The sequence below is a fragment of the Pan paniscus genome, chromosome 21, assembly GCF_029289425.2.
Source record: "Pan paniscus chromosome 21, NHGRI_mPanPan1-v2.0_pri, whole genome shotgun sequence".
In the NCBI taxonomy this organism is placed as follows: Eukaryota; Metazoa; Chordata; class Mammalia; order Primates; family Hominidae; genus Pan; species Pan paniscus.
Genome location: NC_073270.2, coordinates 42,868,596 through 42,894,759, shown reverse-complemented (window position 1 = coordinate 42,894,759; position 26,164 = coordinate 42,868,596). Strand labels below are relative to the sequence as shown.

General features: G+C 45.0%; 1 protein-coding gene across 10 annotated transcripts in view; it reads left to right on the top strand.

The window, feature by feature from the left end:
- Positions 1-26,164, top strand: part of MROH8 (maestro heat like repeat family member 8) — a 77,930-nt gene that overhangs the window by 12,619 nt on the left and 39,147 nt on the right. For 8 of the 10 annotated variants that reach the window (XM_055104839.2, XM_063600860.1, XM_055104840.2 and 5 more), the window contains exons 5-10: positions 6,842-6,921; positions 7,981-8,125; positions 9,062-9,157; positions 11,825-11,929; positions 20,800-20,935; positions 24,863-24,987. In XM_055104839.2, coding sequence (XP_054960814.1) covers positions 6,842-6,921; positions 7,981-8,125; positions 9,062-9,157; positions 11,825-11,929; positions 20,800-20,935; positions 24,863-24,987 — 687 coding nt within the window. The remainder of the gene's footprint in view (positions 1-6,841; positions 6,922-7,980; positions 8,126-9,061; positions 9,158-11,824; positions 11,930-20,799; positions 20,936-24,862; positions 24,988-26,164) is intronic. The other 2 variants (XM_063600858.1, XM_008957287.5) reach the window with 1 other exon arrangement.

The window sequence follows — 26,164 nt, the reverse complement described above, 5'->3', positions numbered from 1 at the left end:
TAAAGGTTACGCATTTCCTGGAAACCTTAATCCTTGCCCTTGAAGGGTTTAGGATCCATCTGTAAGTAGCCATATTTCAAAAAGTAAATAGGTTGAGAACTATTCCAAATAATACATTAAGAAGAACAGGATGATATAATACAGGTTTAACAACAAAAAGCGGCAGCTCATGTATGTAATTCCAGCACTCTGGGAGGCCGAGGTGGGCGAATCACTTGCGGTCAGGAGATTGAGATCAGCCTGGCCAACATGGTGAAACCCCGTCTCTACTAAAAATGCAAAAAATAGCCGGGCATGGTGGCAGGCGCCTGTAATCTCAGCTTCTCCTGAGGCAGGAGAATCACTTGAACCTGGGAGGTGGAGGTTGCAGTGAGCTGAGATGACACAACTGCACTCCAGCCTGGGCAACAGAGTGAGACTCTGTCTCAAAAAAGAAACAAACAAACAAGCAAATAAAAAAACAGTTTGAGACCAGTTTAGGCAATGTGGTAAAACTCAATCTCTTAAAAAAAAAAAAAAAAATTAGCCAGATGTGGTGGTGCATGCCTGTAGTCCCAGCTACTCGGGAGGCTGAGGTGGGAGGATCAGCTGAGTCCAGGAGACAGAGATTGCAGTGAGCCGAGATCAAGCCACTCTATTCCAGCCTGGGTGACAGAGTGACACCCCATCTCAAAAAAAAAAAAAAAAAAAAAAAAACAGAAAACAAATGCAGCTTTCTACTTGGCTGTACTCCTTGGGAAAGGGGATGTAGGCAACTGCGGGATCATAGGACCCAGCCAGAGTGGCATGTTTCTAGAGCTCTAGTTTCACCAAACTTGGCAACAATGGGTTGCCACATGGTTCAACCAGCCAGTCCATAAAATCCACAAATGCAGGTCTCAACAGCAACAATGTACTGAATTACACACTGAATCTGCATTTGCATCTGTCACCCAGTAATAAAATGCCCACATCAGATGTCAACCAAAGTATAGGCTGGCGAGGGATTCAGCCTAGAAGAGTTAAAGGTAGCTAGTATCCATGAGAAAATTGCATGGATCACTGCAGCATTGTGTAAGTCTGCAAAGTCCCCACAGGCCCACACATGGGGGCTGAAAAAGCACAGCTCCCCCCAACCAAAGGGAGAGGTGCCCAAGAGAAGCAGTTCTGCTGAGGAACCGACAAGGAGGAAGAAGCCAGGGTCATTATAGAGAAAGAAAACTTTAAGGCATTTACCAGTGCTTGTGACCCAAACCAGTGCATGGCTCCAAGTATCCAAATTAAAAAAGCCAAGGAAGCCAACAACAGAAAGTGGAAAGAAGGGGGAAAAAAAATGTTATGGCACTTCACCAAATATATCTTTTTTTTTTTTTTTTTTCTGAGACGGAGTCTTATTCTGTCACGCAGGCTGGAGTGCAGTGGCACAATCTCAGGTTACTGCAACCTCTGCATCCCGGGTTCAAGCGATTCTCCTGCCTCAGCCTCCCAAGTAGCTGGGATTACAGGCACCTGCCACTGTACCCAGCTAATTTTGTGCGGTTTTATTAGAGACAGGGTTTCACAGTAGAGACCAGCCCAGGCTGGTCTTGAACTCCTGACCTCAGGTGATCTGCCTGCCTCAGCCTATCAAAGTGCTGGGATGACAGGCATGAGTTCACCAACAATTTCTCAAAATAAGCACATGAAAAGGTGCTGATCATTGTGATTAGGGAAAAGCAAACTAAAACAACAGTAAGCTTCAACTATACACCTACTAAAATGGCTAAAATAAAAAAGAAAGGCAATACCAAATATTGGCAAGGATATGGAGCCACTAAAATTCTCATACAGTGCTGCCAGGAATGTGAAAGGGCACAACCACTTTGGAAAACAATTTGGCAGTTTCTTAAAAAGTGAAACATGCACTTACCATATGACCCAGCAGTTTCACTCCTAGGTAAAACGAAGCATATGTCCACACAAAGATGCATGCACAAATGTTTACAGCAGCTCTATACGTAAAAGCCAAACCCTAGAAGAAGCCCAAGTGTTCATTAGCAGGTGAACAGATAAACAAATTGTGGTATTGTATATCCACATGATGGAATACTACTTGAGAATGAAAAGGAACTATTGAAATATGCTACAACTTGGAACAATCTCAAAATAGTTATGCTGAGTGAAAGAAGCCAGATAAAAAAGAGGATATCATGTGTGATTCTATTTACATGAAATTCGAGAAAATGCCAACGAATCTATAGTGACAGCAGAGCAATGGTAACCTAGAGGCAGAGGTTGAGTAAGGAGGAGAAGGAGCGAGGAATCACAAAGTAGCACAAAGAAACTTTTGGGAGTGATAGAAATGTTCATTCTCTTGAGGATGGTGATGGTTTCATGGATATATGCATATATCAAAAATCATCAAACTGTATGCTTTAAATATGTACAGTTTATTGTATATTGTAAAAAATGTACAATATATACAATATATAATATAATATAAAAATATACAATATATAATGTTGAGAACTTTAATGAAAAAGAAAAGAGGCTGGGTGTGGTAGCACCTGCCTGTAGTCCCAGCCACTGTGGAGGCTGAGGCAGGAGGAACACTTGAGCCCAGAAGTTGGAGGCTGTAGTGAGCTATGATTGTGCTTACGAATAGCTACTGCACTCCAGCCTCAGGAACATAGTGAGACCCCCATCTTTAAAGAAAGAGAGAGAGAGGGAGAGGGAGACAGAGAGAGGAAGAGAAGGAGGAGGGAGGGAGGGGAGGGAAGGGAAAGGGAGAAAGAGGAGTGAGGGAAGGAAGGAAGGAAGGGAGGAAGGGAGGGAGGGAGCGAGGGAGGGAGGGGAAGGGGAAGAGGAGAAGGGAAGGAGGGAGAGAGGAGGGAGGCAGGGAAGGAAGGAAGGAGAAAGGAAGGAAGGAGAGAAAGAAAAAAAGGAAAGAAAAGAAGAAGGAAGGAGAGAAAGAAAAAAGAAAGGAAAGAAAAAGGAAGGAGAGAAAGAAAGAGAAAGAAAAAGAAAGGAAAGACAAAGGAAAGAAGAACTAAAGAAAGAAAAAAGAAGAGAAAAAAGAAGAAAGAAAAAGAGGAAGGAAGGAAAGGGAAGGGAGGCAGGCTGTGGCAACTGAGATATAGAATAAAGTGACAGCAGGATTAGGGTGAAATTAATCCAGGTGGATCTGACCTAATCTTTGAAAGATATGATGGATAGGATTGAGAGAAGAGAGAAAGGACCACTGGGTAGGGACTTCAGATGGTAAGCTGAAGAATGCTACCTGGCTATGCCAAGGCTAGGGTTCTGCATTCTGCAAGATGGCAGAGTGGCCAGGAGATGGTTTTTAGTGACTCAACAACAGACATGAGCACCAAGACCTACTGTAATAAAATTTTAATGTAACCAGATTTGCCTCTTAATTCTCCTCTGCCACCATGGGACTCCATCGGAATTCTATATCTGAGGTCCTCCACAAAACCCTCCCCACCTTGGACAAATCACTTAGCTTATCTGAACATCAGTAGCTCTACCAGTAAAATAAAGATATTCACATCTGCTCGGCTTTTGTTAAGACCTTTGAGACAGGCTGGGCACAGTGGCTCATGCCTGTAATCCCAGCATTTTGGGAGGCTGAGGTGGGCAGATCACCTGATGTCAGGAGTTTGAGACCAGCCTTGCCAACATGGTGAAACCCCATCTCTACTAAAAATACAAAAATTAGCCAGGCATGGTGATAGGCGCCTGTAGTCCCAGCTACTCCGGAGGCTGAGGCAGGAGAATCGCTTGAACTTGGGAGGCAGAGGTTGCAGTGAGCCAAGATCACACCACTGCACTCCAGCCTGGGCGACAGAGCCAGACTCTGTCTCACAAAAAAAAAAAAAAAAAAGACCTTTGAGACAAAACGTCTAATTTTGTTTGGATTAGTTAGGATTCTTCAGGCAAGAAACAAAAATCACCTCTGGCTCACGTAAGTTACCAAAAAAAAAAAAAAAAAAAAAAAAGGATGCTGGGATATCTCTCTTAGACTCTAAGGATGAGGTTTAAACAAGCCTCCAGAAAAGTAAGTTTCAGGACAGCTCCAGAGGTCTCAGAGGCAGGGGCTTTGCTACCATCACCATGACTCAACCCTCTAGCAACTCCCGCTTTGTGCCTGTCACTGTAAGATTCCAAATTCTGCAAGAGAAAATCTGATTGGCCCAAACTAGTCTGTTCCCCACCCCTGCATCAATCAGGTTTGCCTGGGGACAAGATCATATAGTAATGATATGACTTCTGGGTGTCCCACCCTGCGTTTCGGAGGCGTTCCCAGGGAGAAAGGGTGATTGCTGTGATCTGGGCAGTCACGCAGGAAGTTCCTGCTACACACATACTCTACTAACAAAAAATACCCTCTCACTTTTGAATTCCCTGTAGAGGCCAGCATAACTGTGAACAAATAATAAACCTTCAATACCCAACTGATTAAAAAAAGAAAAGATGATTCTGGCAGAAGTGGATCAAGTCAGTTGAAGTCAGAGGGGATTGCAAGCCTGGGGCTTCAGCTAAGAGACGCTGCTTTCGTCCATATGAAGGCGTATGGCTCCAGGAATGGAGAGTCACAGAAACCGTGCAGAGCAGGGGGTGGCTGATGCTATAACTGATGGGAGGTAGGGCTTGAACAAAAGAAAAAAATCATGAATCACCTTTTTAATGAGCCCTGGGAAAGGGAACAATTGACAGCTATTAAAGGATAGGAAGCTGTGTTCTTCGCACGGGGACCACAGTGAACTGACTTTAATGCCAAAATTCTGGGGATGTTAGTGGTGTGCCCTGGAGATAACCAGATGCAGATGAGTAGAGCCCTGGGAGAGCTGTCAGGGCTAAAGATAGAGTCTGAGGCTTTGTCCCTTCTGGACTATAAAGCCACAAGAATAAATGCGCTCCTTGAGAAAATAAGGAATAAAGCAGCAGCCCACCAGCAAGATCGGAGTCAGACCAAAGCTGGAAAGTAAGAGGAGAGAAACTCAGAAAGGGGCAAGAAAGGGAACCTTGTAGTGTTTATTGAGCACTTACTGCATCCTAAGTTTTTTCGTTGTTTTTGAGACGGAGTTTTGCTCTTGTTGCCCAGGCTGGAGTGCAATGACACCATCTCGGCTCACTGCAACCTCCGCCTCCCGAGTTCAAGCGATTCTCCTGCCTCACCCTCCCAAGTAGCTAGGATTACAGGTGCCCACCATCATGCCTGGCTAATTTTTGTATTTTTAGTAGAGATGGGGTTTCACCATGTTGGCCAGGCTGGTCTCGAACTCCTGACCTCAGGTGATCTGCCCGCCTCAGCCTCCCAAAGTGCTGGGATTACAGGCGTGAGCCACTGCGCCCAGCCTGCATCCTAAGTTCCTAGTGAGATCTTCTTGGTTGCAGGTAAGAGAAATCCTCTAGAAGCAGCTGAAACACAAAAGGTGAGATTTGTTCTAAGGATCACTGAGTGCTTCCCAGAACCCCTTGACAGGAGGAGCAGCCTGACCCAGGAAGGGAATGAATCTAGAAAATAAAAACCTTCCACATACTCAAGGAGAACTTTCCATCTCTTATTTTTGCTCCTTTGTATGAATTTCCATTTCTCCTCTCTCTCTCTTTCCCCCCACCCCGTCTCCCTCTCCCCCATCTTCTCTCCCCAAAATTGGCCCTCTCAGTTGCCTCATCCATAGGGACCAGTGCTTCCAAATTTTAAATTTTTTCCTTTAGAAGACCATCCAGACTGAGATTGAAGCTCTGTGTCCCAATTCCAGATTCCAGAGAGAATCTAATAGACCTTGGTGTCTACTCTGGGACAGATGAGCTGTAGCCAGTGGGACAGAATGACCTAGCAGACACAGAGCTTTGAGGTACCCATTTCTGTGGGTTGGGGACAGTTCCCAGAGGGGCCTGGTGGACAGTCCAGCAAGGCTTCTGCTACAGTCTTTTTTTTTTGTGGGGGGGACAGAGTTTCACTCTTTCACCCAGGCTGGGGTGCAGTGGTGCAACCTTGGCTCACTGGAACCTCCACCTCCCGGGTTCTAGCGATTCTCCTACCTCAGTTTCCTGAGTAGCTGGGATTATAGGCGCCGGCTTTTGAACTCCTGACCTGAGGTGATCCACCCGCCTCAGCCTCCCAAAGTGCTAGGATTACAGTCGTGAGCCACTGCGTCCAGCCAGCTACAGTCATTTACATTAGCTCATTTTCTCCATATAGATAAGGCAACTCAGGCACAGGGAGTTAAATGACACATTCAGGCTCACACAGTGAGTGAGTGGCAGAGCCAGTGCGCAGCCCAGGGACTGTCCCACTCCAGAGCCCCTGCTTATCACTCCACAGGTTTTTCCAGCACAGCAATGCACTTTCCCTCTGCCAGTTTGTAATTTGGAAAGTTATTCTTTTTCCGGGACAAGTAACTCAGAATAATATTAGATGTGATCATAGAGAGATGGCTGGTTTAGTGGAGAGAGGAGTTAGAATGCCTAAACTAGAAATAATCACTGGTGATAAAAAGAGTGAATAACAGACACTAACAATTACACAGGGCTGCTGGGTGTCATGAATTTGCTCAGTGAGTACTCACAGCCGCCCCATGAAGGTAAGTATTCCTGTTTTCTGGTTTTACAGATGAGGAACTGAGGCACAAGGAGGTTAAATAATTTGTGTCAGCTCAAACACCTGGTAAGAGGCAGAGCCAGGGTCTGGGGTCTGGCTCAAGAGAATAAACCCCTATCCCTGTCACTGTCCTGCTGCCAGGCATCTGGGGCCTAAGAGCAGGGCTGGCTGAAGGACCTTTTGTGGTTCTTGCTGGCCACCCAGTCTCTGATCGTCACTGGCCTAATGAATGGGTACTTTCTCAACTCTCAAGTTCTTTCCCTCTCATTGCAGGTACTGGTACAAGAGGAACGCCCGCATTCTCTGTCCAGTTCCGTGCGCCAGGAGGTCTTTGTCACCATCGCTGATCTCAGGTGATGCCCACACGCCCCTTACACGGGCATCCTGGTTCTTCTCAGGGCCAATGCCAGGTCCAACTTACATGACCCTTTTTTTTTTGTTTTGTTTCAAAAAAAAAAAAATTTCAATGGAGTCCATTTCAATGGAGTCTCGCTCTGTCCCCCAGGCTGGAGTGCAGTGGCACAATCTTGACTCGCTGCAACCTCTGCCTCCTGGGTTCAAGCAATTCTCCTGCCTCACTCAGCCTCCCGAGTAGCTGGGATTACAGGCATGCACTACCATGCCTGGCTAATTTTTGTATTTTTAGTAGAGACGGGGTTTCGCCATGTTGGCCAGGCTCGTCTCAAATTCCTGACCTCAAGTGATCCACCCACCTCACCCTCCGAAAGTGCTGGGATTACAGGCGTGAGCCACTGCGCCTGGCCATGATCCATATTTTTAACTTTTGAAAACTGTTTATGTAGAAAAGAGGAAGCCAAATCCGTGTTTTTGAGTAAGCACTTTGATTTCATTTATGCTACTATCCATATCTGAAAGACTTTATTGGAATCTCTTTGGAGTTCAGTTTTGTCCAAAGTATATTTGGCAGGAAGTTACTCCCATATATGTCTCATGACATTAGAGTTCCGGCTTCTAAGAAATTTGGAAGGGCTGCCTATTGTTTACCTCTCAGAGATTTATATTGTAGTGATTAAGCTGATCAAAGACCCTGAGAAGTCTTGTGGTTAAAAAGTTTTTTAACTAGATTCAACCCATGATTCCCCAAATGAACACTCAGCAGAATATGCTTTGGAAAATTGTGGCTTACTACGTTAGACTGTAGCAGGCTTCCCTCTGTGGCTGAACTGAAGGGAAGCCTGAAAGGATATTGCTCCAGTAACTTCTTGGGGGAAAACTCTTCCTCTAACCTTTTGTGAGATTTATCTGAACAGACTGACAAGCTATGCCATTTATTTCTCGCATCAGAACAGTACACTAGCCTGTCTACCCTTTCCTTTTTAGTTGATCTCTGCTAATCAGTATCAAATCAAACCATCTTCCCAGCTTGCTGTTCCCAAACTGTCTTTTCTTAGTTACCAAGATGTCCATTTGCTGTTGGGCTCTGAAGATCGAGCTGAGTTGTTCAGTCTTACCATCAAGAGTATAATCACTCTGCCCTCTGTAAGGACCCTTACCCAGATACAGGAAATCATGCCCAATGGGACCTGCAACACAGAGGTAACTCATGCCTTGCTTTAGTAACTTTCCATCCACAGGGTCAGCTGATCTTGGCCTTTGGAGAGTGCATTTGATTTTTTGAAACTAGCCAAAAACCATAAGCCAAGTCTGGTAAATAAAATAGGTGGTTAAATTAGCAGATAGCTTCTTTCAACCCTTCATTTTGTCTTCTTTCCTTTTCCCTTTATTCTTTCCTTCCTTTTGGCTTTAAAATAAGGTGGGAGCACTCGCTTGTGTGCTTAACGTTTATTTAAGCACACAATGTGCCGTATGTCATCATATGCCAAAAATGATGATAGGCAGTAGGAATACAGCAGTCCAGTCCCACTCACGGAGCTTACATTCTAGTGCAGAGAGACAAACTGTTGATACATGCATATAATATGTCAGCTGATAATAAGTGTTATGAAAATGTAAAGCAGGGAAAGAGCAGGATAAAGGGCCCTGTGGTTGGGAGGCACATGGGTGGTCAGGCAAAGCCTTCATGATGGGATGATAATTGAAAGAAAAGAGGTGTGGGTATGTCTGGAGAGAAAGCTTTCAAGCAGAGGGAAGGGTACGTGCAGGCCTTGATCTCTTCTTCAGTGGCGAATAAACTGGTTGGTAAAGCAGTTACCCAAGAGGACTTTATTCCCCTCTGTTTGAAGATATCAGAAAGAGTCACAAGCCAACTTTAAAGAATCTTGATGACCCTTAAGCAGTTCCCCAGATGTAGTAAGACTCAGTCAGCTGTGATCCCTCTAGTGCCGAGGCGTCTGTTTGAAATGAAGATGTATTCCTTTTTACCTCATGCCACAAACAAGCTACTAGTACCTTTACACTGGTACTGCAACTTTGAGTAAAGTCTTAGGGTCACATGAAGAGCCTCCAAAGTGTCCCATGCTAGGGGAACTTCATGTGGGGCCAGGGAGTGTTGCTGATCCTGTGCCTTTTCAGTGTCTTTACAGGCAGACGTTTCAGGCATTCTCTGAGATGCTCCAGAGTTTGGTGGTAAAAGACCCACATTTGGAAAATCTTGACACCATTATTAAGGTAAACAAGATATCAAGGGAGAGTGGGAAATGATTCCTATTAACTGGTGAAAGTGGGAGATGAGAATGTGGAAGGATTCAGTGGTAAGAGGCAACATAGTAAAGAGTATCAGCTATCAACTTTGGGTCAGAGACTTGGGTTCAAATGCTGACTCTGCCATTCATTGGTTACACGTCCTCCCACTAGAAATTCTGCAAGGAATTTGCTCTCTCAGTGTTGCATTTCTTCACATTTACATGGAGATAATAATTACTGTGAATATTAAATAAGTGGCCTTCAATAAATTATTTGTTTATTTATTTTCAGAGACAGGGTCTTAATCTGTGGCCTAGGCTGGAGTGAAGTGGCACCATTATAGCTCCCTGCAGCCTTGAATTCTTGGCCTCAAGTTATCCTCCCACCTCAGCCTCCCAAAATGCTGGGATTATAGGCATGAGCTACTGCACCCTGTCACAATAAATTGTTTAAATAGTTGCTTAATTATTCCTTAAATTATTCCTGGGGGCAGGGCGCAGTGTTTCATGCCTGTAATCCCAGCACAGGCCAAGGCAGGTGGATTATTTGAGGCCAGGAGTTCGAGACCAGCCTCACCAACATGGCGAAACCCTGACTCTACTAAAAAATAAATAAATAAATGCAAAAATTAGCCAGGTGTGGTGGTGCACACCTGTAATCCCAGCTACTCAGGAAGCTGAGGCATGAGAATCACTTGAACCCAGGAGGAGGAGGTTGCAGTGAGCAGAGATCGCACCACTGCACTCCAGCCTGTGTGACAGAGAAAGACTCTGTTTCAAAAAAAAAAAAAATTATTATTCCTCACTAGTATAGAAGGGTTTTATTCAGTGATGAGGGAAGGGTCAGCCTCAAGAGTTAGTAAGGCCAGGCACGGTGGCTCATGCCTGTAATCCCAGCACTTTGGGAGGCCAAGGCAGGCGAATCAATCATTTGAGGTCAGGAGTTCAAGACCAGCCTGTCCCTACTAAAAATGCAAAATTAGCCAGGCATGGTGGCACATGCCTGTAGTCCCAGCTACTCGGGAGGCTGAGGCAGGACAATTGCTTGAACCCAGGGGGCAGAGGTTGCAGTGAGCCAAGATTGCACCACTGTACTCCAGCCTAGGCGATAGAGCGAGACTTCTTCTCAAAAACAAAACAAAACAAAAAAAGAGTTAGTAAATAAGCAGCTTCCTACCAGATGGTACCCAAAGGTTATAATGACCAGCTGCTCTGACCTGCACCTGTTCCTGTATATGCTGTTCCATCACTAGAGATTGATTCATTGGAATTCATTCACTGCATTCGGGTATCTTGCTCTCCTACCCTTTTTTTATTGTTGTTATTTTATTTTTATTTTTCTTACCCTTTTTTTAAGATGCAAATATCCCAGAAAGGGATAAGGCTTTAAGCTATTATTAATCGTTTGCACCCAAATGATGCATTTATTGTTGTCCTAACTGACAAGCAAGGCACAAAAACCTAGGCAGTCGAGTGGTTTGGCTGCTACAGGGGCTCATTTTCTAGCTTATTTTCTTAAATGGTCTGATGGGCATTTATTCTCATCCTAACTGACCTTAATACTACTTCTCATTCCTCTTCTATTTATACATTAGCATACCAGCCAGATTGGGTTTCTCCTCTGTATGCAGTTGTACTTTGTACTTTCCTGCCTTAGCAGCTTAATTCAAGCCTTTCTTTTTTTCTGTTTTTTGAGACCGGATCTCGCTCTGTCACTTAGGCTGGAGTACAGTGGCGCGATTTCAGCTCACTGCAGTTTCCACCTCCTGGGCTCAAGCAGTCGTCCCACCTCAGCCTCCCGAGCAGCTGGGACTACAGGCACACGCCACCATGCCCAGCTAATTTTTGTATTTTTTTTGTAAAGATGGGGTTTCACCATGTTGCCCAGGCTGGTCTCCAACTCCTGGGCTCAAGCAGTCTGTATAATCCCTCCCGCAGTGCTGGGATTACAAGCATGAGCAGCCACACCTGGCTGTCCTCAGAGTTAAACTTTAAAATTAGTAGCATGTTGTTAACTTTATTTCTTTCCAAAGCAGATTTGAAAGGGCTAAAAACATTCAGAAGTACAGAATAATTAATTGAAGAATTGGGCTGAAGAGAAAATAAGTCTAGAAAATAAGGTCTGGCCAGGCACAGTGACTCACGCCTGTAATCCCAGCACTTTGGGAGGCCAAGGCGGGCAGATCACCTGAGGTCAGGAGTTCGAGATCAGCCTGGCCAACATGGTGAAACCCCGTCTCTACAAAAATACAGAAATTAGCTGGGCGTGGTGGCAAGTGCCTGTAGTCCCAGCTACTCGAGAGGCTGAGGCAAGAGAATCACTTGAATTCAGGAGGCAGAGGTTGCAGTGAGCCAAGATCACACCATTGCACTCCAGCCTGGGCAACAGAACAAGACTCCATCTCAAAAAAAAAAGAAAAGAAGCTCCTAAGCTCCTATATAACAACCAAACCACCCACCACCCATGTCTTTGTGCCTTGCTTGTCATTCTACCACTTTTATTTCCAACCTGAGCTATAATAGCATTTAGCAAAGTATTTTGAGATCTGGTAGCAACATGGAACTTGTCACTCCACATTTCTTTCTAAACACAATAAGGATGGTATCCCAAATCTTCCTGATAAACCATTCAGCCTCCCTTTATTTCTCACAGCACTTGGACCCCTGGTTACAGTCAGTCAAAGACCATGAGCGGGAACGGGCCACGGCCAGCATGGCTCAAATTCTGAAGTGCCTATCCAAACATCTCAACTTGAAGGTGAGCGGCCCTTCAGTTGCAGAGGAGGAAAGATCCAAAGCCATTCCCTCACTGCCAATTTCCCCTCCTCTTTATAACTCCCCAGGCTGGTTCTGTGTCCCCTTCGTGCTCATGTACTATCATAGCACTTAGCATTGTCTTCTTATCTGCTCTTCTCTTGAGCAGCTTGGGGCCAGTTGCTGTGTTGATTAATCTTTGCGTCTCCATTGCTTAACACAACAGCTGGAACATAATGATATAGTAACTATAACCTGAAAATACCTGAGGCCCATGGTGGCCTAGTCTCTGTATAGTATTATATTTGAGTACAGCAGGCAAATTTAAATAAATCAACTTCAATATCTCCCAGCAACTCAAAGAGAGTGGTACCGTGGCACCTCTTCAGATCCTCACATTTCTCTTTCTCTCTCTCACTTCTCAGTTCTGAATCATCTCCCCTATGGCATCTCATTATTATTATGATCATTATTCAAGGCAGGGTCTTGATCCATCACTCAGGCTGGAGTGCAGTGGGGCCATCATAGCTCACTGCAGCCTTGAACTCCTGGCCTCAGGCAATCTTCCTGCCTCAGCCTTCCAAGTAGCTGGGACTACAGTCACACGCCACCACGCCTGGCTAATTTTTTAAATTTTCTGTAGGCCAGACAGTGGCTCACGCCTGTAATCCCAGCACTTTGGGAGGCCAAGGCAGGCGGATCACAAGGTCAGGAGATCGAGATCATCCTGGCTAACATGGTGAAACCCCGTCTCTACTAAAAATACAAAAACAATTAGCCGGGCATGGTGGCAGGCGTCTGTAGTCCCAGCTACTCGGGAGGCTGAGGCAGGAGAATGGTGTGAACCCGGGAGGCGGAACTTGCAGTGAGCCGAGATCGCGCCGCTGCATTCCAGCCTCCGTCTCGAAAAAATAAGACTCCGTCTCAAAAAAAAAATTTTTTTTTGTAGAGACAGGGGTCTCACTTTGTTGCCCAGGCTGGTCTTGAACTCCTGGCTTCAAGTAATCCTCCTGCCTCAGCCTCCCAAAGCACTGGAATTACAGGCATGAGCCACTGCACCCAGCCTTATCTCTTTTAAAAAAATCTTCTCCTTGAATTGCTTGAACCTGGGAGGCGGAGGTTGCAGTGAGCCAAGATCATGCCACTGCACTCCAGCCTGGGCAACAAAGAGCGAAACTCCATCTAAAAAAAAACAAAAAACCTCCTTTATTTTTGACTCACTCACTCACTTCTTGGTTGAGAATCCTCTCCATAACTCCTAACAAGAATTCCTCAAAACTTAGTTCCTCCTTCCTGGGTCTACTCCTTTTTCCACCTGATAATCTCTTTGCCCTTCCCTGAGCAGGTTTTCTAGCCATTGGAGCGTCTCCTGTCCCCATCCATCATTTCTCCAATAAGGCCTGGGAATTGGAAGAGAGATTGGTAGGGTGGGAATGCTAGGTCCTTCTACCAAAATTTTCCTCAGATAATTTGTTTTTCTTTTCTTTTCTTTCTTTTTTACTTTTCTTTTCCTGCCCAAAGCACAAGAGGGAAAATAATTTTTTTGTTCCTGATACAGATGTTCTAACAGTCATGCTTAAAAGGACTGCATTCCAGTCAGTCCTTTATTTCTCACATTGAAACGATATCCGAACTTATTAAAGTAAGTGCAGCCCCTCCAACTATGCTACTTCCTTTTTTCTCTTTAGTGAATAAAAGCAAGTAACTTCTGGCCATCACTGACTACCCTATTATTCTATACCAACAACGCATTGTTGTTCCTTCCACAGCCCTCGACCTCTAATTTTGGCGACAGATTAAAGAAGAGAGTTTCAGATGATTCCCTCCTGTACGTTAAACTCTCTCCAGGTCCTGGAGATCTTCCTTAGCGTATTTTTTTCCTACAGAGAGTTGCAAATATGGGGCCGGGAGCGGTGGCTCACACCTGTGATCCCAGCACTTTAGGAGGCCGAGGCAGGTGGATCACTTGAGCTCAGGAGTTCGAGACCAGCCTGGCCAACATGGTGAAACCCCGTCTCTATTAAAAATACAAAAATTAGCCAGGCGTGGTGGCGGGCACCTGTAATCCCAGCTATCCAGGAGGCTGAGGCAGGAGAATCACTTGAAGCTGGGAGACGGAGGCTGCAGGGAGCCGAGCCAAAATCACACCACTGCACTCCAGCCTGGGCTACAGAGCAAGACTCCATCTCAAAAAAAAAAAAAAAAAGAGAGTTGCAAAATATGAGAGTGGTTAACCTGGGTGCCACTGGGATCTGTGAATGTCCACAAGTTGTATGCAGAGTGTGCAGTATGTGGTGTGGTGCAGTCTTCTGGATTTTCCTTTTTTTTTTTTTTTTTTTTTTGAGCCAGGATCTCATTCTGTCACCCAGGCTGGAGTGCAGTGGCATGATCATAGCTCACTGCAGCCTTAACCTCCCAGGCCCAAGCAATCTTCCTGCCTCAGCCTCCCTAGTAGCTGGGACTACAGGCACACACCACCACGCCTGGCTAATTTTTATTTATTTATTTATTTATTTTGCTAGAGATGGGGTTTCACCATGTTGCCCTGGCTGGTCTCAAATTCCCAGGCTCAAGTGGTCCTCCTTCCTTGGCTTTCCAAAGTGCTGGGATTACAGACGTGAGCCACCACGCCCATCCTCTTCTGGATTTTTCTGAGGAAGGTCCATAGTTTTTTTTTAAATCAATTTTATTGAGGTATAATTTGTATACAATGAATTTATCCAATTTAAGTATACAGTTCAATGAGTTTTGACAGATATATTTTATCTGGGTCTCTAACTTTTTTCATATTCTCAAAGAAATCTAAAGAATAAAGAATAAAAAAGGAAATGTTGAAGAAGCATTTAGTAATCAAACTAGGAGCATAATTCTTCAGTGGCCTTTTTTGTCTTGATAAAGTTTGGGGGTTCTTAATATTATGATTATAAAACTTAGGGCCGGGCGCGGTGGATCACGCCTGTAATCCCAGCACTTTGGGAGGCCGAGGTGGGTGGATCACGAGGTCAGGAGATGGAGACCATCCTGGCTAACACGGTGAAACCCCATCTCTAATAAAAACACAAAAAATTAGCCGGGCGTGGTGACGGGCACCTGTAGTCCCAGCTACTCGGGATGCTGAGGCAGGAGAATGGCGTGAACCCGGGAGGCAGAGCTTTCAGTGAGCCGAGATCACGCAACTGCACTCCAGCCTGGGCGACAGAGCGAGACTCCATCTCAAAAAAAAAAAAACTTATTAACTGTTTGTCATTCAGTGACAGGTGCAGGCCACCACGCCTGGCTAATTTTTGTAGTTTTAGTAGAGACGGAGTTTCACCATGTTGGCCAGGCTGGTCTCGAATCCCTGGCCTCAAGTGATCTGCCTGCCTCGGCCTCCCAAAGTTCTGGGATTACAGGCAGAGCCACTGCGTCTGGCACCTTCCAAGTTCTTTTTTGTGCATGAGTGTGTTGGGGTGGGGGCTTCCACTTCCAATTTGTTCTCTACATATAGCCAGAGTCATCCTCTTCAGACCCATGTCATTCTTGCTTTTGTTTTGTTTCTTTGTTTTCTCCCCTGTGTTTTCTTTATTTTTCTTCATTTTCTTTTTTTACCCCATGTCACTTCTTTGATCCAGTGATTTCCAAACTGATCTTAGAATACGGGGTCATGTCTGATGTAGGTCTGTCTACCTCTCTACACCTAAGTCCCCTGACTTATCACACAGCAGCCACCTTTACCTTCCTTCTTCCCACATAAGGCTCATCTTGCCTCATGGCCTTTGCACTTGCTGCCTTCTCTGCTTGGAATGACCTTCCCTAGCTCTGCACAGAGCCAGCCCCTCCTGGTTCTTTAGCACTGTGTTCAGATGTCTCGACCTCAAAAGGGCCTCTGCTCACCACAGACAGACCTACGCTTGCTCTCTGTCTCATCACTCTCTCCTTCCTAGGGCTGTCTAGAATCAGAGGTTATCTGGCTTGATTCTTTCTTTACTGCTGTGTTATCTGTTTCCCACTAATAGAATGTAAATTCTACCAGTGATTATGCTTGTCTTTTTTTTTTTTTTTTTTTTTTATGTGAGACAGGGTCTTGCTCTGTCACCCAAGTTGGAGTACAGTAGCACAATCACAGCTCACTGCAGCCTCGACCTCCTGGCCTTAAGCAATGCTCCTGCCTTAGCCTCCTGAGTAGCTGGGACTACAGGCATGTGCCACCATGCCTGGTTAATTTTTTTTGTTTTTTATACAGATGGGGGTCTCACTATATTGCCCAAGGTGGTCCAAACTCTTGGGCTCAAACAATCCTCCCACCTCTGCCTCCCAGAATGCTGGGATTACAGACATGAGCCACTGTGCCTTGCAATTATACTTGTCTTGTTCAGCACAGTAGCCTCAGTGCCTGCCTAGCACACAATCGGCCATGTGGTTGATGCTCAATTCAATATTGATTGAGTAAATGTGAGTCAACCCATGTCCCTTCTCTGCTCAAGACCCTCCGACGGCCAAAGTCCTCACAATGTTCTACAGGTTGCGACACCTTCTGGCCCATTCTTCATCTACTTCCTATTTCTTTCCCTATCGTTAACATCGCTGCAGCCAACCTAACCTACTTATGGTTCCTCAGAAACACCAAACATACCTTCTCAGTCCTTGGCGCTTGCCATTCTCTCTGCCCAGAATACTCTTCTCCCAGGTATCAATCTCTCATTTCAATATTAGCGAGGCCTTCCCTGACCATCCTAAAATAATAATTCTTATCCCTTTCCCCTGAATTTTTGTTAATCATGACATTTATCATCATTTGATACATAATACATTTTACATATTTATTTTGTTTACTTTGTGTTTCCCCAACTAGATCATCACCTCCACAAGCAGGTATATTCTCTTTTGTTGACTGCTTATATCCCCAGTGCCAGTCATAGTTCCTGGCACATAACAGACACTGTATTTATTGGTTGATTGAATGAATGAAGGTTATATCAGTGAATTAAAGATGTTACATAGCTTTGCATGTTGCTACGTGTTTACTGTAAATAGGTTGTAAATGCTGTTCACAATATTTCTGTGTCTTATTTCTGTAGAGCCATGGAAGAAATTTCTTTCCATCTCAACCCTAGGAAAAGCTATGCTTCCTCCACGTGGCTAGTTGCTTCTTTTCTTATCTTAAGGACAGCGTGAATCATGTCATATGGATCATTGTGTGCACCTCTACATTAGCCATGAGAGAGTTCAGAGCCTTGCTCTGTGGCCTGCCTCAAGCAAATGATGATTATGCATTCTGCATGCCAACCAAATTCTTTTTTTTTTTTTCTTTTGCATGCTGCCTTCAAGCATCTGTTTAACAAAGCACATCTTGCACCGCCCTTAATCCATTTAACCCTGAGTTGACACAGCACATGTTTCAGAGAGCACAGGGTTGGGGGTAAGGTTATAGATTAACAGCATCCCAAGGCAGAAGAATTTTTCTTAGTACAGAACAAAATGGAGTCTCCTATGTCTACTTCTTTCTACACAGACACAGTAACAATCTGATCTCTTTTTCTTTTCCCCACATTTCCCCCTTTTCTATTCAAGAAAACTGCCATCGTACTCGTGGCCGTTCTCAATGAGCTGTTGAGTACACCTCCCAGACGGGGTGGTGGCTGGGCAGAGGGACTTCTCACTTCCCAGATGTGGCAGCTGGGCAGAGGGGCCCCCCACCCCCCAGACGGGGCGGCTGCCAGGTGGGGGCGCCCCCCATCTCCCGGACGGGGCGGCTGCCGGGCGGGGGCGCCCCCCACCTCTCGGACGGGGCGTCTGGGCAGAGGGGCTCCTCACTTCTTGGATGGGGCAGCCGGGCAGAGGCGCTCCTCAGTTCCCAGACGGGGTTGCGGCCGGGCAGAGGCGCTCCTCACCTCTCAGACAGGGTGGCGGCCAGGCAGAGGCTCTCCCCACATCCCAGACGATGGGCGGCCAGGCAGAGACGCTCCTCACTTCCTAGACGGGATGACGGCCAGGAAGAGGCACTCTCACTTCCCAGACTGGGCGGCTGGGCAGAGGGGCTCCTCACATCCCAGACGACGGGCAGCCAGGCAGAGACGCTCCTCACTTCCTAGACAGGGTGGCGGCCGGGCAGAGGCTGCAATCTCAGCACTTCGGGAGGCCAAGGCAGGTGGCTGGGAGGTGGGGGTTGTAGCGAGCCGAGATCACGCCACTGCACTCCAGCCTGGGCAACATTGAGCACTGAGTGAGTGAGACTCCGTCTGCAATCCCGGCACCTCGGGAGGCCGAGGCGGGCAGATCACTCGAGGTCAGGAGCTGAAGACCAGCCCGGCCAACATGGCGAAACCCCGTCTCCACCAAAAAACACAAAAACCAGTCAGGCGTGGCGGCGCGTGCCTGCAATCCCAGGCACTCGGCAGGCTGAGGCAGGAGAATCAGGCAGGAAGGTTGCAGTGAGCCGAGATCGCGGCAGTACAGTCCAGCCTCGGCAACAGAGGGAGACCGTGGAAAGTGGGAGATGGAGACGAGGGAGAGGGGGAGACCGTGGAAAGCAGGAGACGGAGATGACGGAGAGGGAGAGCACCAACCAAATTCTTAACTTCATTTATCTTTTCTACCTTAATGTTTCATTTTTATTATTTTTAATTTTTTAAATTTTTATTTATTTATTTATTTTGAAATGGAGTCTCATTCTGTTGCCCCGGCTGGAGTACAGTGGTGCAATCTCGGCTGACTGCAACCTCCGCCTACCAGGTTCAAGCAATTCTCCTGCCTCAGCCTCCCGAGTAGCTGGGATTACAGGCATGTGCCACCACGCCCAGCTAATTTTTTTGTGTTTTTAGTAGAGACGGGGTTTCACCATGTTGGCCAGGCTGGTCTTGAACTCCTGACCTCAAATGATATGTCCGCCTTGGCCTCCCAAAGTGCTGGGGTTATAGGCATGAACCACCGCGCCCAGCCAATTTTTTAATTTATCCAGTTTTCTCCAGTATTTATTTAAAGTTATATTTCTTTTTCTGGTATGATTTTTCCAGCTACATTACATGGATTTTTTTCCATAATCAAGCAGGATATTAAAAAATGAATTTTATAAATAGAATTAAGTGCTATATCTCAACTTTGTGTTCAGCTTATTTTTATTTTTTATTTTATGTATGTATGTATGTATTTATGTATTTATGTATTTATTTTGAGATGGAGTCTCACTCTCGTCACCCAGGCTGGAGTGCAGTGGCACGATCTCAGCTTACTACAACCTGCACCTCCCAGGTTCAAGCGATTCTCCTTCCTCAACCTCCTGAGTAGCTGGGATTACAGGTGCCCGCCACCACACCTGGCTGATTTTCATACTTTTAGTAGAGATGGGGTTTTGCCATGTTGGCCAGGCAGGCTGGTCTCGAATCCCTGACCTCAGGTGATCTGCCCACCTCAGCCTCCCAAAGTGCTGGGATTACTGGCATGAGCCACTGCACCTGGCCACATTCAGCTTTTTTACTTAGCAGAATAGCACATTATAAATTCCTTAGATACTTGATTTTTAATGGTTGTGTTCATAGACTGGCTGTAGGATAATTCCTTTTACTACTGTCATGCAATTATTTCCAAAGCGCGGTCCTTAGACCACCGCTGGGTCTATAACCCAAAGAAAGGAAATCAGTATATGGAAGCGATATCTGCACTCCCTTGTTTGTTGCGACACTCTTCACCATAGCCAAAGTTTGGAAGCAGCCTAAGTGTCCATCAACAGATGAATGGATAAAGAAAATGTGGTTCTTATACACAATGAAGTACTATTCAGCCATAAAAGGAATGAGATCCTGTCATTTGCAACAACATGGATGGAACTGGAGGTCATTATGCTAAGTGAAATGTGCCAGGCATAGAAAGATAAACATCACATGTTTTCACATATTGTGGGACCTGAAAATCAAAACAGTTTAACTCATGGAGATAAAGAGTGGAAGGATAGTTATCAGAGGCTGGGAAGGGTCGTGGCAGGATTGGGGAGAGGTGGGCGTGGTTAATAGGTACCAAAAACATTGTTAGAATGAATAAGACCTAATATTTTATAGCACAACAGGGTGACTATTGTGCATTAGTAATTTTTAAATAATATTAAAATTTTAATACATTTTTATTTAGTAATATTAAATGTACGTTTATTGGCCAGCTGCAGTGGCTCAGGCCTGTAATTTGGGAAGCTGAGGTGGGTGGATCACTTGAGGTCAGGAGTTTGAGACCAGCCTGGCCAACACAGCGAAACCCCATCTCTACTAAAAATACAAAAATCAGCTGGGTGCGGTGGCTCACACCTGTAATTCCAGCTACTCGGGAGGCTGAGGCAGGAGAATCACTTGAACCGGGGAGGCAGAGGTTGCAGTGAGCTGAGATTGTGCCATTGCACTCCAGCCTGAGTGAAAAGGGCAAAACTCTGTTTCAAAAAAAAAAAATTATTAAAATAACTAAAAGAATATAATTGGACTGTTTATAACACAAAGGATAAATGCTTGAGGGGGTGGATACTCCATTTTACATGATGTGATTACTATGCATTGCATGTCTGTATCAAAACATCTGTATACCCCACAAATATATAGACCTACTATGTACTCCCAAAAATTAAAATTAAAAAATAAAAATAAAAACAGTGCTGGAATTAACATCTTTATGCACAAAGCTTTTTCGTTTTTCAGATTGTTCCCTTAGGTTAGCATTTCCCTATTTCTTAATAACACCATCTACTGGCTATACTGTGTCTACCTGTGTTAAATATGAACCCTACAGAGATCCACAGGCTGATTGTGACCCTTACACTTCTTGAGTTGAGAGTAGAATTGGGATTACTTCTCAACAACTCAAATCGAAGGCACTAAATGCACGTGTATTCTAATGACATTTTTCTTTTTCTTTCTCAAGCTTCCACTGCGATTCCAAAGACTTGGACACCTAGTGGCTCTGATGGCACTGCTCTGTGGGGACCCACAGGAAAAGGTGGCTGAGGAGGCTGCAGAGGGCATTCACTCCCTGCTGCATATCACCCTGAGGCTGAAGTGTAAGGCACTGCTGAAGGCTGCGAGGTCCTGAGTGAATTCTCCAGCACAACATAAGTACCTGCCCTCCTTACGCATTCAGTCCCCATGTTCTGGAAAGGCCTTTTACAGTAGTTCCTAAAGAGAAAGATACATGGTCCATAGGCAGAGATGAAGCAACACTGACTTAATAATTAGAATCCTAACACTAGATCAGACCCATCATTGCCATCCATCTGCACAGCCAGGGAGTGGCTAAACATGTGGCCCTGTGGACAAACTAGAGTGATTAGTTTGGTCAGAAGTAGGAGTGAGGCTGGGCGCAGTGGCTCACTCCTATGTTCATAGCATTTTGCCAGGCCAAGCCGGGAGGACTGCGTGGGCCCAGGAGTTCAAGGCCAGCCTGGGCAACAGGGAAAACCCCTTCTCTACAGAAAATTTTAAAAATTAGCTGGCATGGTGGAGTATGCCTATAATCTCAACTACTCAGGAGACGAAGGTGGGAGAATCGCTTGAGCCCAGGAGGTTGAGGCTGCAGGAAAATTAATGTCCTTATGAAGGGAAATTACAGGGGCCATGAGTAAGAATCAAATCTAGTTGCTGGGTTCAGGAAAGGTAATCCAGAGAATAAAGAGCAGTTTGCCACCTGAAGAGGTAAGAAGAGTATATTAGGCAGAAGGAATGGCTAAGGAAAGGAACCTGGGTAGGCATGAGCTTGAGGAGTTTGAAAAATAGAGAGAGGGCCAGTGTGGTCAAGGAATGAATCACTGACTTCCATGGTTAGAAGGGACTTTAGAGGATATCTAACCCAGCATTCCCCCAGTGTTTGAATCTCAGTCTACTCCATCCCTACCAAGTACAGTCATGCACCATATAATGACATTTCAGTCAACAACTGATCATGTATGGGTCACGTAAGATTAGAGTGGAGCTGAAATTTTTCTTTTTATTTTATTTTATTTTATTTTGAGATGGAGTCTCGCTCTGTCACCCAGGCTGGAGTGCAGTGGTGTGATCTCGGTTCACTGCAACCTCCACCTCCCAGGTTCAAGCAGTTCTCGTGCCTCAGCCTCCTGAGTAGCTGGGATTACAGGCAGCCGCCACCACACCCAGCCAATTTTTGTATTTTTAGTAGAGATGGGGTTTCACCATCCCTACTAAATGTTACTTAATGTTGGCCAGGCTGGTCCCGAATTCCTGATCTCAAGTGATCTGCCCGCCTCAGCATCCCAAAGTGGTAGGATTACAGGCGTGAACCACCACGCCCAGCCTTATTATTTTTTTTTTTTTTAAGGAAGTCTCGACTTGGCACAGTGGCTCACACCTGTAATCCCAGCACTTTGGGAGGCTGAGGCGGGTGGATCACGATGTCAGGAGATTGAGACCATCCTGGCCAACCTGGTGAAACCCCGTCTCTACTAAAAATACAAAAATTAGCTGAGCGTGGTGGCATGCCTGTAGTCCCAGCTACTTGGGGTGCTGAGGCAGGAGAATCGCTTGAACCTGGGAGGCGGAGGTTGCAGTGAGCCAAGATCACACCACGGTACTCCAGCCTGGTGACAGAGCTAGACTCCATCTCAAAAAGAAAAAAAAAGAAAGAAAAAAGAATAAAAAGAAACGAAGTCTCACTATGTTGCCCAGGCTGGTCTCCAACTCCTGAACTCAAGCAGTCCTCCTACCTCAGCCTCCTAAAGTGCAGGGACTACAGGTGTCCACCACCGTACCCAGCTGAGCTGAAAGTTTTCTATCACCTAGTGACATTGTAGCCATCATAACATTACAGTACAATGCATTATTCATGTTTGTGGTGATACTGGTGTAAACAAATCTACTGCACTGCCAGTCATATAAAAGTATAGCACCTACAATTAGGTACAGTATATATCCTTGGTAATGATAATAAATAACTATGTTACTGGTTCATTTATTTACTATACATTTTATCATTAGTTTAGCATGACTCCTTCTACTTATTAAAAAAACAGTTAGCTGTGAAACATCCCCAGGCAGGCCCTTCAGGAGATATTCCTGAAGAAGGCATTGTTATCATAGGAGATGACAGTTCCATGCGTGTTATTGCCCTGAATACCTTCCAGTGGGGCAGGATGTGGAGATGGAAGACAGTGGTATTGATTATCCTGATCTTGTGTAGGCCTAGGCTAGTGTGTGTTTTTTGTCTTAGTTTTTAACAAAAACACTTTAGAATGTAAAAAAAAAAAAAAATTAGGCCAGGCACAGTGGTTCATGCCTGTAATCCCAGCACTTTGGGAGGCCGAAGAGGGTCCATCACCTGAGGTCAGGAATTCAAGACCAGCCTGGCCAACAGGGCAAAACCCCATCTCTACTAAAAATACAAAAATTAGCCTGGCGTGATGGCGCGTGCCTATAGTCCCAGCTACCCAGGAGGCTGAGGCAGGAGAATCGCTTAAACGTGGGAGGTGGAGGTTGCAGTGAGCTGAGATCACGCCACTGCACTCCAGCCTGGGTGACAGAGTGACAGACTCTGTCTTAAAAAAAAAAAAGTACACTCTATGTGATGTTCATGCAGTGACGCAATAGCCTAACAGTGCATTTCTCAAAACATATCCCTGTTGTTAAGCTACACACAACCGTAGTTCCTCTGCCTCAGTCTGCGCTTCACATGGATGAGGAAGCTCCATGCTTCCCAAAGCAACTGTCCTGTCATTGGGCACAGTATGAGCAATCTCTACCAGGTATACAGCCAAAGAAATACGTTGATTATTGATTCAGCAAATAGTTATGAAGCATTTATTGTTCTAGTGATGCATCAGTAAACAAGACAAACAAGATACCTTCCCCCAGGGAACTTATTTTCTAGTTGGAGAGAAAGTATCCTCAGCCAAGGGCTCAAAGATAAATTTTCCATCTACGAATTTCCAGCAAATATTAGGTCACAATAAAACATGAGAAAAACAAGACACTACAAGGAGCATTGGCATACTTGACACATGATGAAGAGTTCTGCTATCAGAATTATCATACACAGTATAGAGTTGGGCAATTTTTTCTGGGAACCTAAGCTTCATAGGGAGACCCCTCACAGTTCCTCACCAGTGGGGAAATAAGGTAGCATGCTTTGGTTGTACTCACAAATCACTCAAATGCTCTGGTCTTACAAAAAGCTCTTTGCTTTTGCTTTTTTTCTTCTTCTTCTTCTTTTTAAAGACAGGGTTGGCTGGGCATGGTGGCTCATGCCTGTAATCCCAGCACTTGGGGAGGCTGAGGTGGGTGGATCACCTGAGGTCAGGAGTTTGAGGCCAGTCTGAACCAAAATGGAGAAACCCCATCTCTACTAAAAATACAAAATTAGCTGGGCATGGTGGCGCATGCCTGTAATCCCAGCTACTTAGGAGGCTGAGGCAGGAGAATCACCTCCAGGAGGCAGAGGTTGCAGTGAGCTGAGATCGCGCCATTGCACTCCAGCCTGGGTGATAAGAGTGAAACTCTGCTTCAAAAAAAAATTTAAAAAAGAAAAGACAGGTTCTTAACTCTGTCACCCAGGCTGGAGTGCAGTGGCGTGATCTCGGTTCACTGCAAGCTCCACCTCTTGGGTTCAAGTGATCCTCCCACCTCAGCCTCCCAAGTAGTTGGGACTACAGGAGTGCGCCACCATGCTTGGCTAATTTTTTTATTTTTCGGTATCGCCATGTTGGCCAGGGTTGTCTCGAAATCTTGACTTCAAGTGATCCATCTGCCTCAACCTCCTCTTTGTTTTTTCTTTTGGTTCTTTTTATGTATTGTTCTAGAAGGAAAGAGAAATAAATCAGCCTTCAGATGAACACACACTCCCTCCCCCAGGCATTTTTGTTCAAGTGAAAAAGAAGAGTGAGATCTTGGAATCCACTTTAAACTGAAGATCAACCAGACCTGTAAAATCAAGAAGAAGAAAAGAAGCCAGAAAGTATTAATATTTTATATTTTCTTTTCAGATATCACTCATGACAAGAAAGATCAGCAAAACTTGAAAAGAGCATTGACAAAATGTCGAGAATTCCTGGAGCTCCACAGCTCTGCCGCTAAATGCTTCTACAACTGTCCTTTCAGAATTGCCCAGGTAATAAGAATGGCTAAAATTATAACCACAGCCAGAAGTGTTGGCAAGGATGGGGAACAACCAGAAGTCTCCTGCATTTATTCATGGAAACGTAAAACAGTAAAAACCACTTTGGAAAAAGTTCTGGTCATTTCTTATAAAACAAAACCATACACAATTGCCCAGGAAACGTGGTCTCTAAACGTTCCATAGTTTGGAGACAAGGCACCATGTTCCTGGCCCATATATGCCTTGCCTTCTTAGTTTGGGGGTTAAGGTCAACCTGCCATTGAGGCCAGTATCCCTGGATTTCACTTCATACCAGCTCTGCTCCTACTATTCATAATTGCGAGTCTCTTGCAAACGTAAATGCTGGTCACAAAAAGGAGCTGCAAGAGAGTATGGTTGATCCAACAAGCCAGACTTTTTAAATTAATGTAGTTATTCATTATTCAATAAATACTTACACATCTGCCAGGTACCAGGTATGCTAGGGGATAGGGGAAAATAAAGAAAACCCACAGATCTTACTCATGTAGGGTGAAAGGTACCAAGTAATTTCATCTCTCTGCACATCAGTTTTCTCATCTGTGCGATGGAGATCTGTAAAAATTGGGACAGTTTTTACAATTTCTTTTTTACAATTTATACTGTTTACAATTCAGTCGTTGTTAAAGGAGATACCGTATGGAAAATGCTTTGCTAAATGCTTGTCACATAGTAAGTGCTCAGTAGATTGTACCTATTATAATCATGTGAAGGACTTTACTACCAAATGCAATGAGAAACAGAATGACACATTCTTTTAGTATGTTGTCTCCTGACAAGGCATTTTAATTATGCCTGGGAACCTGTCAGCTGTGTAACATTAGGGCCTTTTTTTTTAAGTCCTATCCTATAAAAGTATGACTCTTTCTGAAGATCTCATAATAAAGCTTCTTTCTTTTTCTTTTCTTTTCTTTTCTTTCCTTTTCTTTTTGTTTTGTTTTGTTTTGTTTGGGGGGGCTGTTTCTTTGAAACAGAGTTTCGCTCTTGTTGCCCAGGCTGGAATGCAATGGCGCAATCTTGGCTCACTGCAACCTCCGCCTCCTGGGTTCAAGCAATTCTCCTGCCTCAGCCTCTTGAGTAGCTGGGATTATAGGCATGTGCCACCACACCCGGCTAATTTTGTATTTTTAGTAGAGATGGGGTTTCTCCA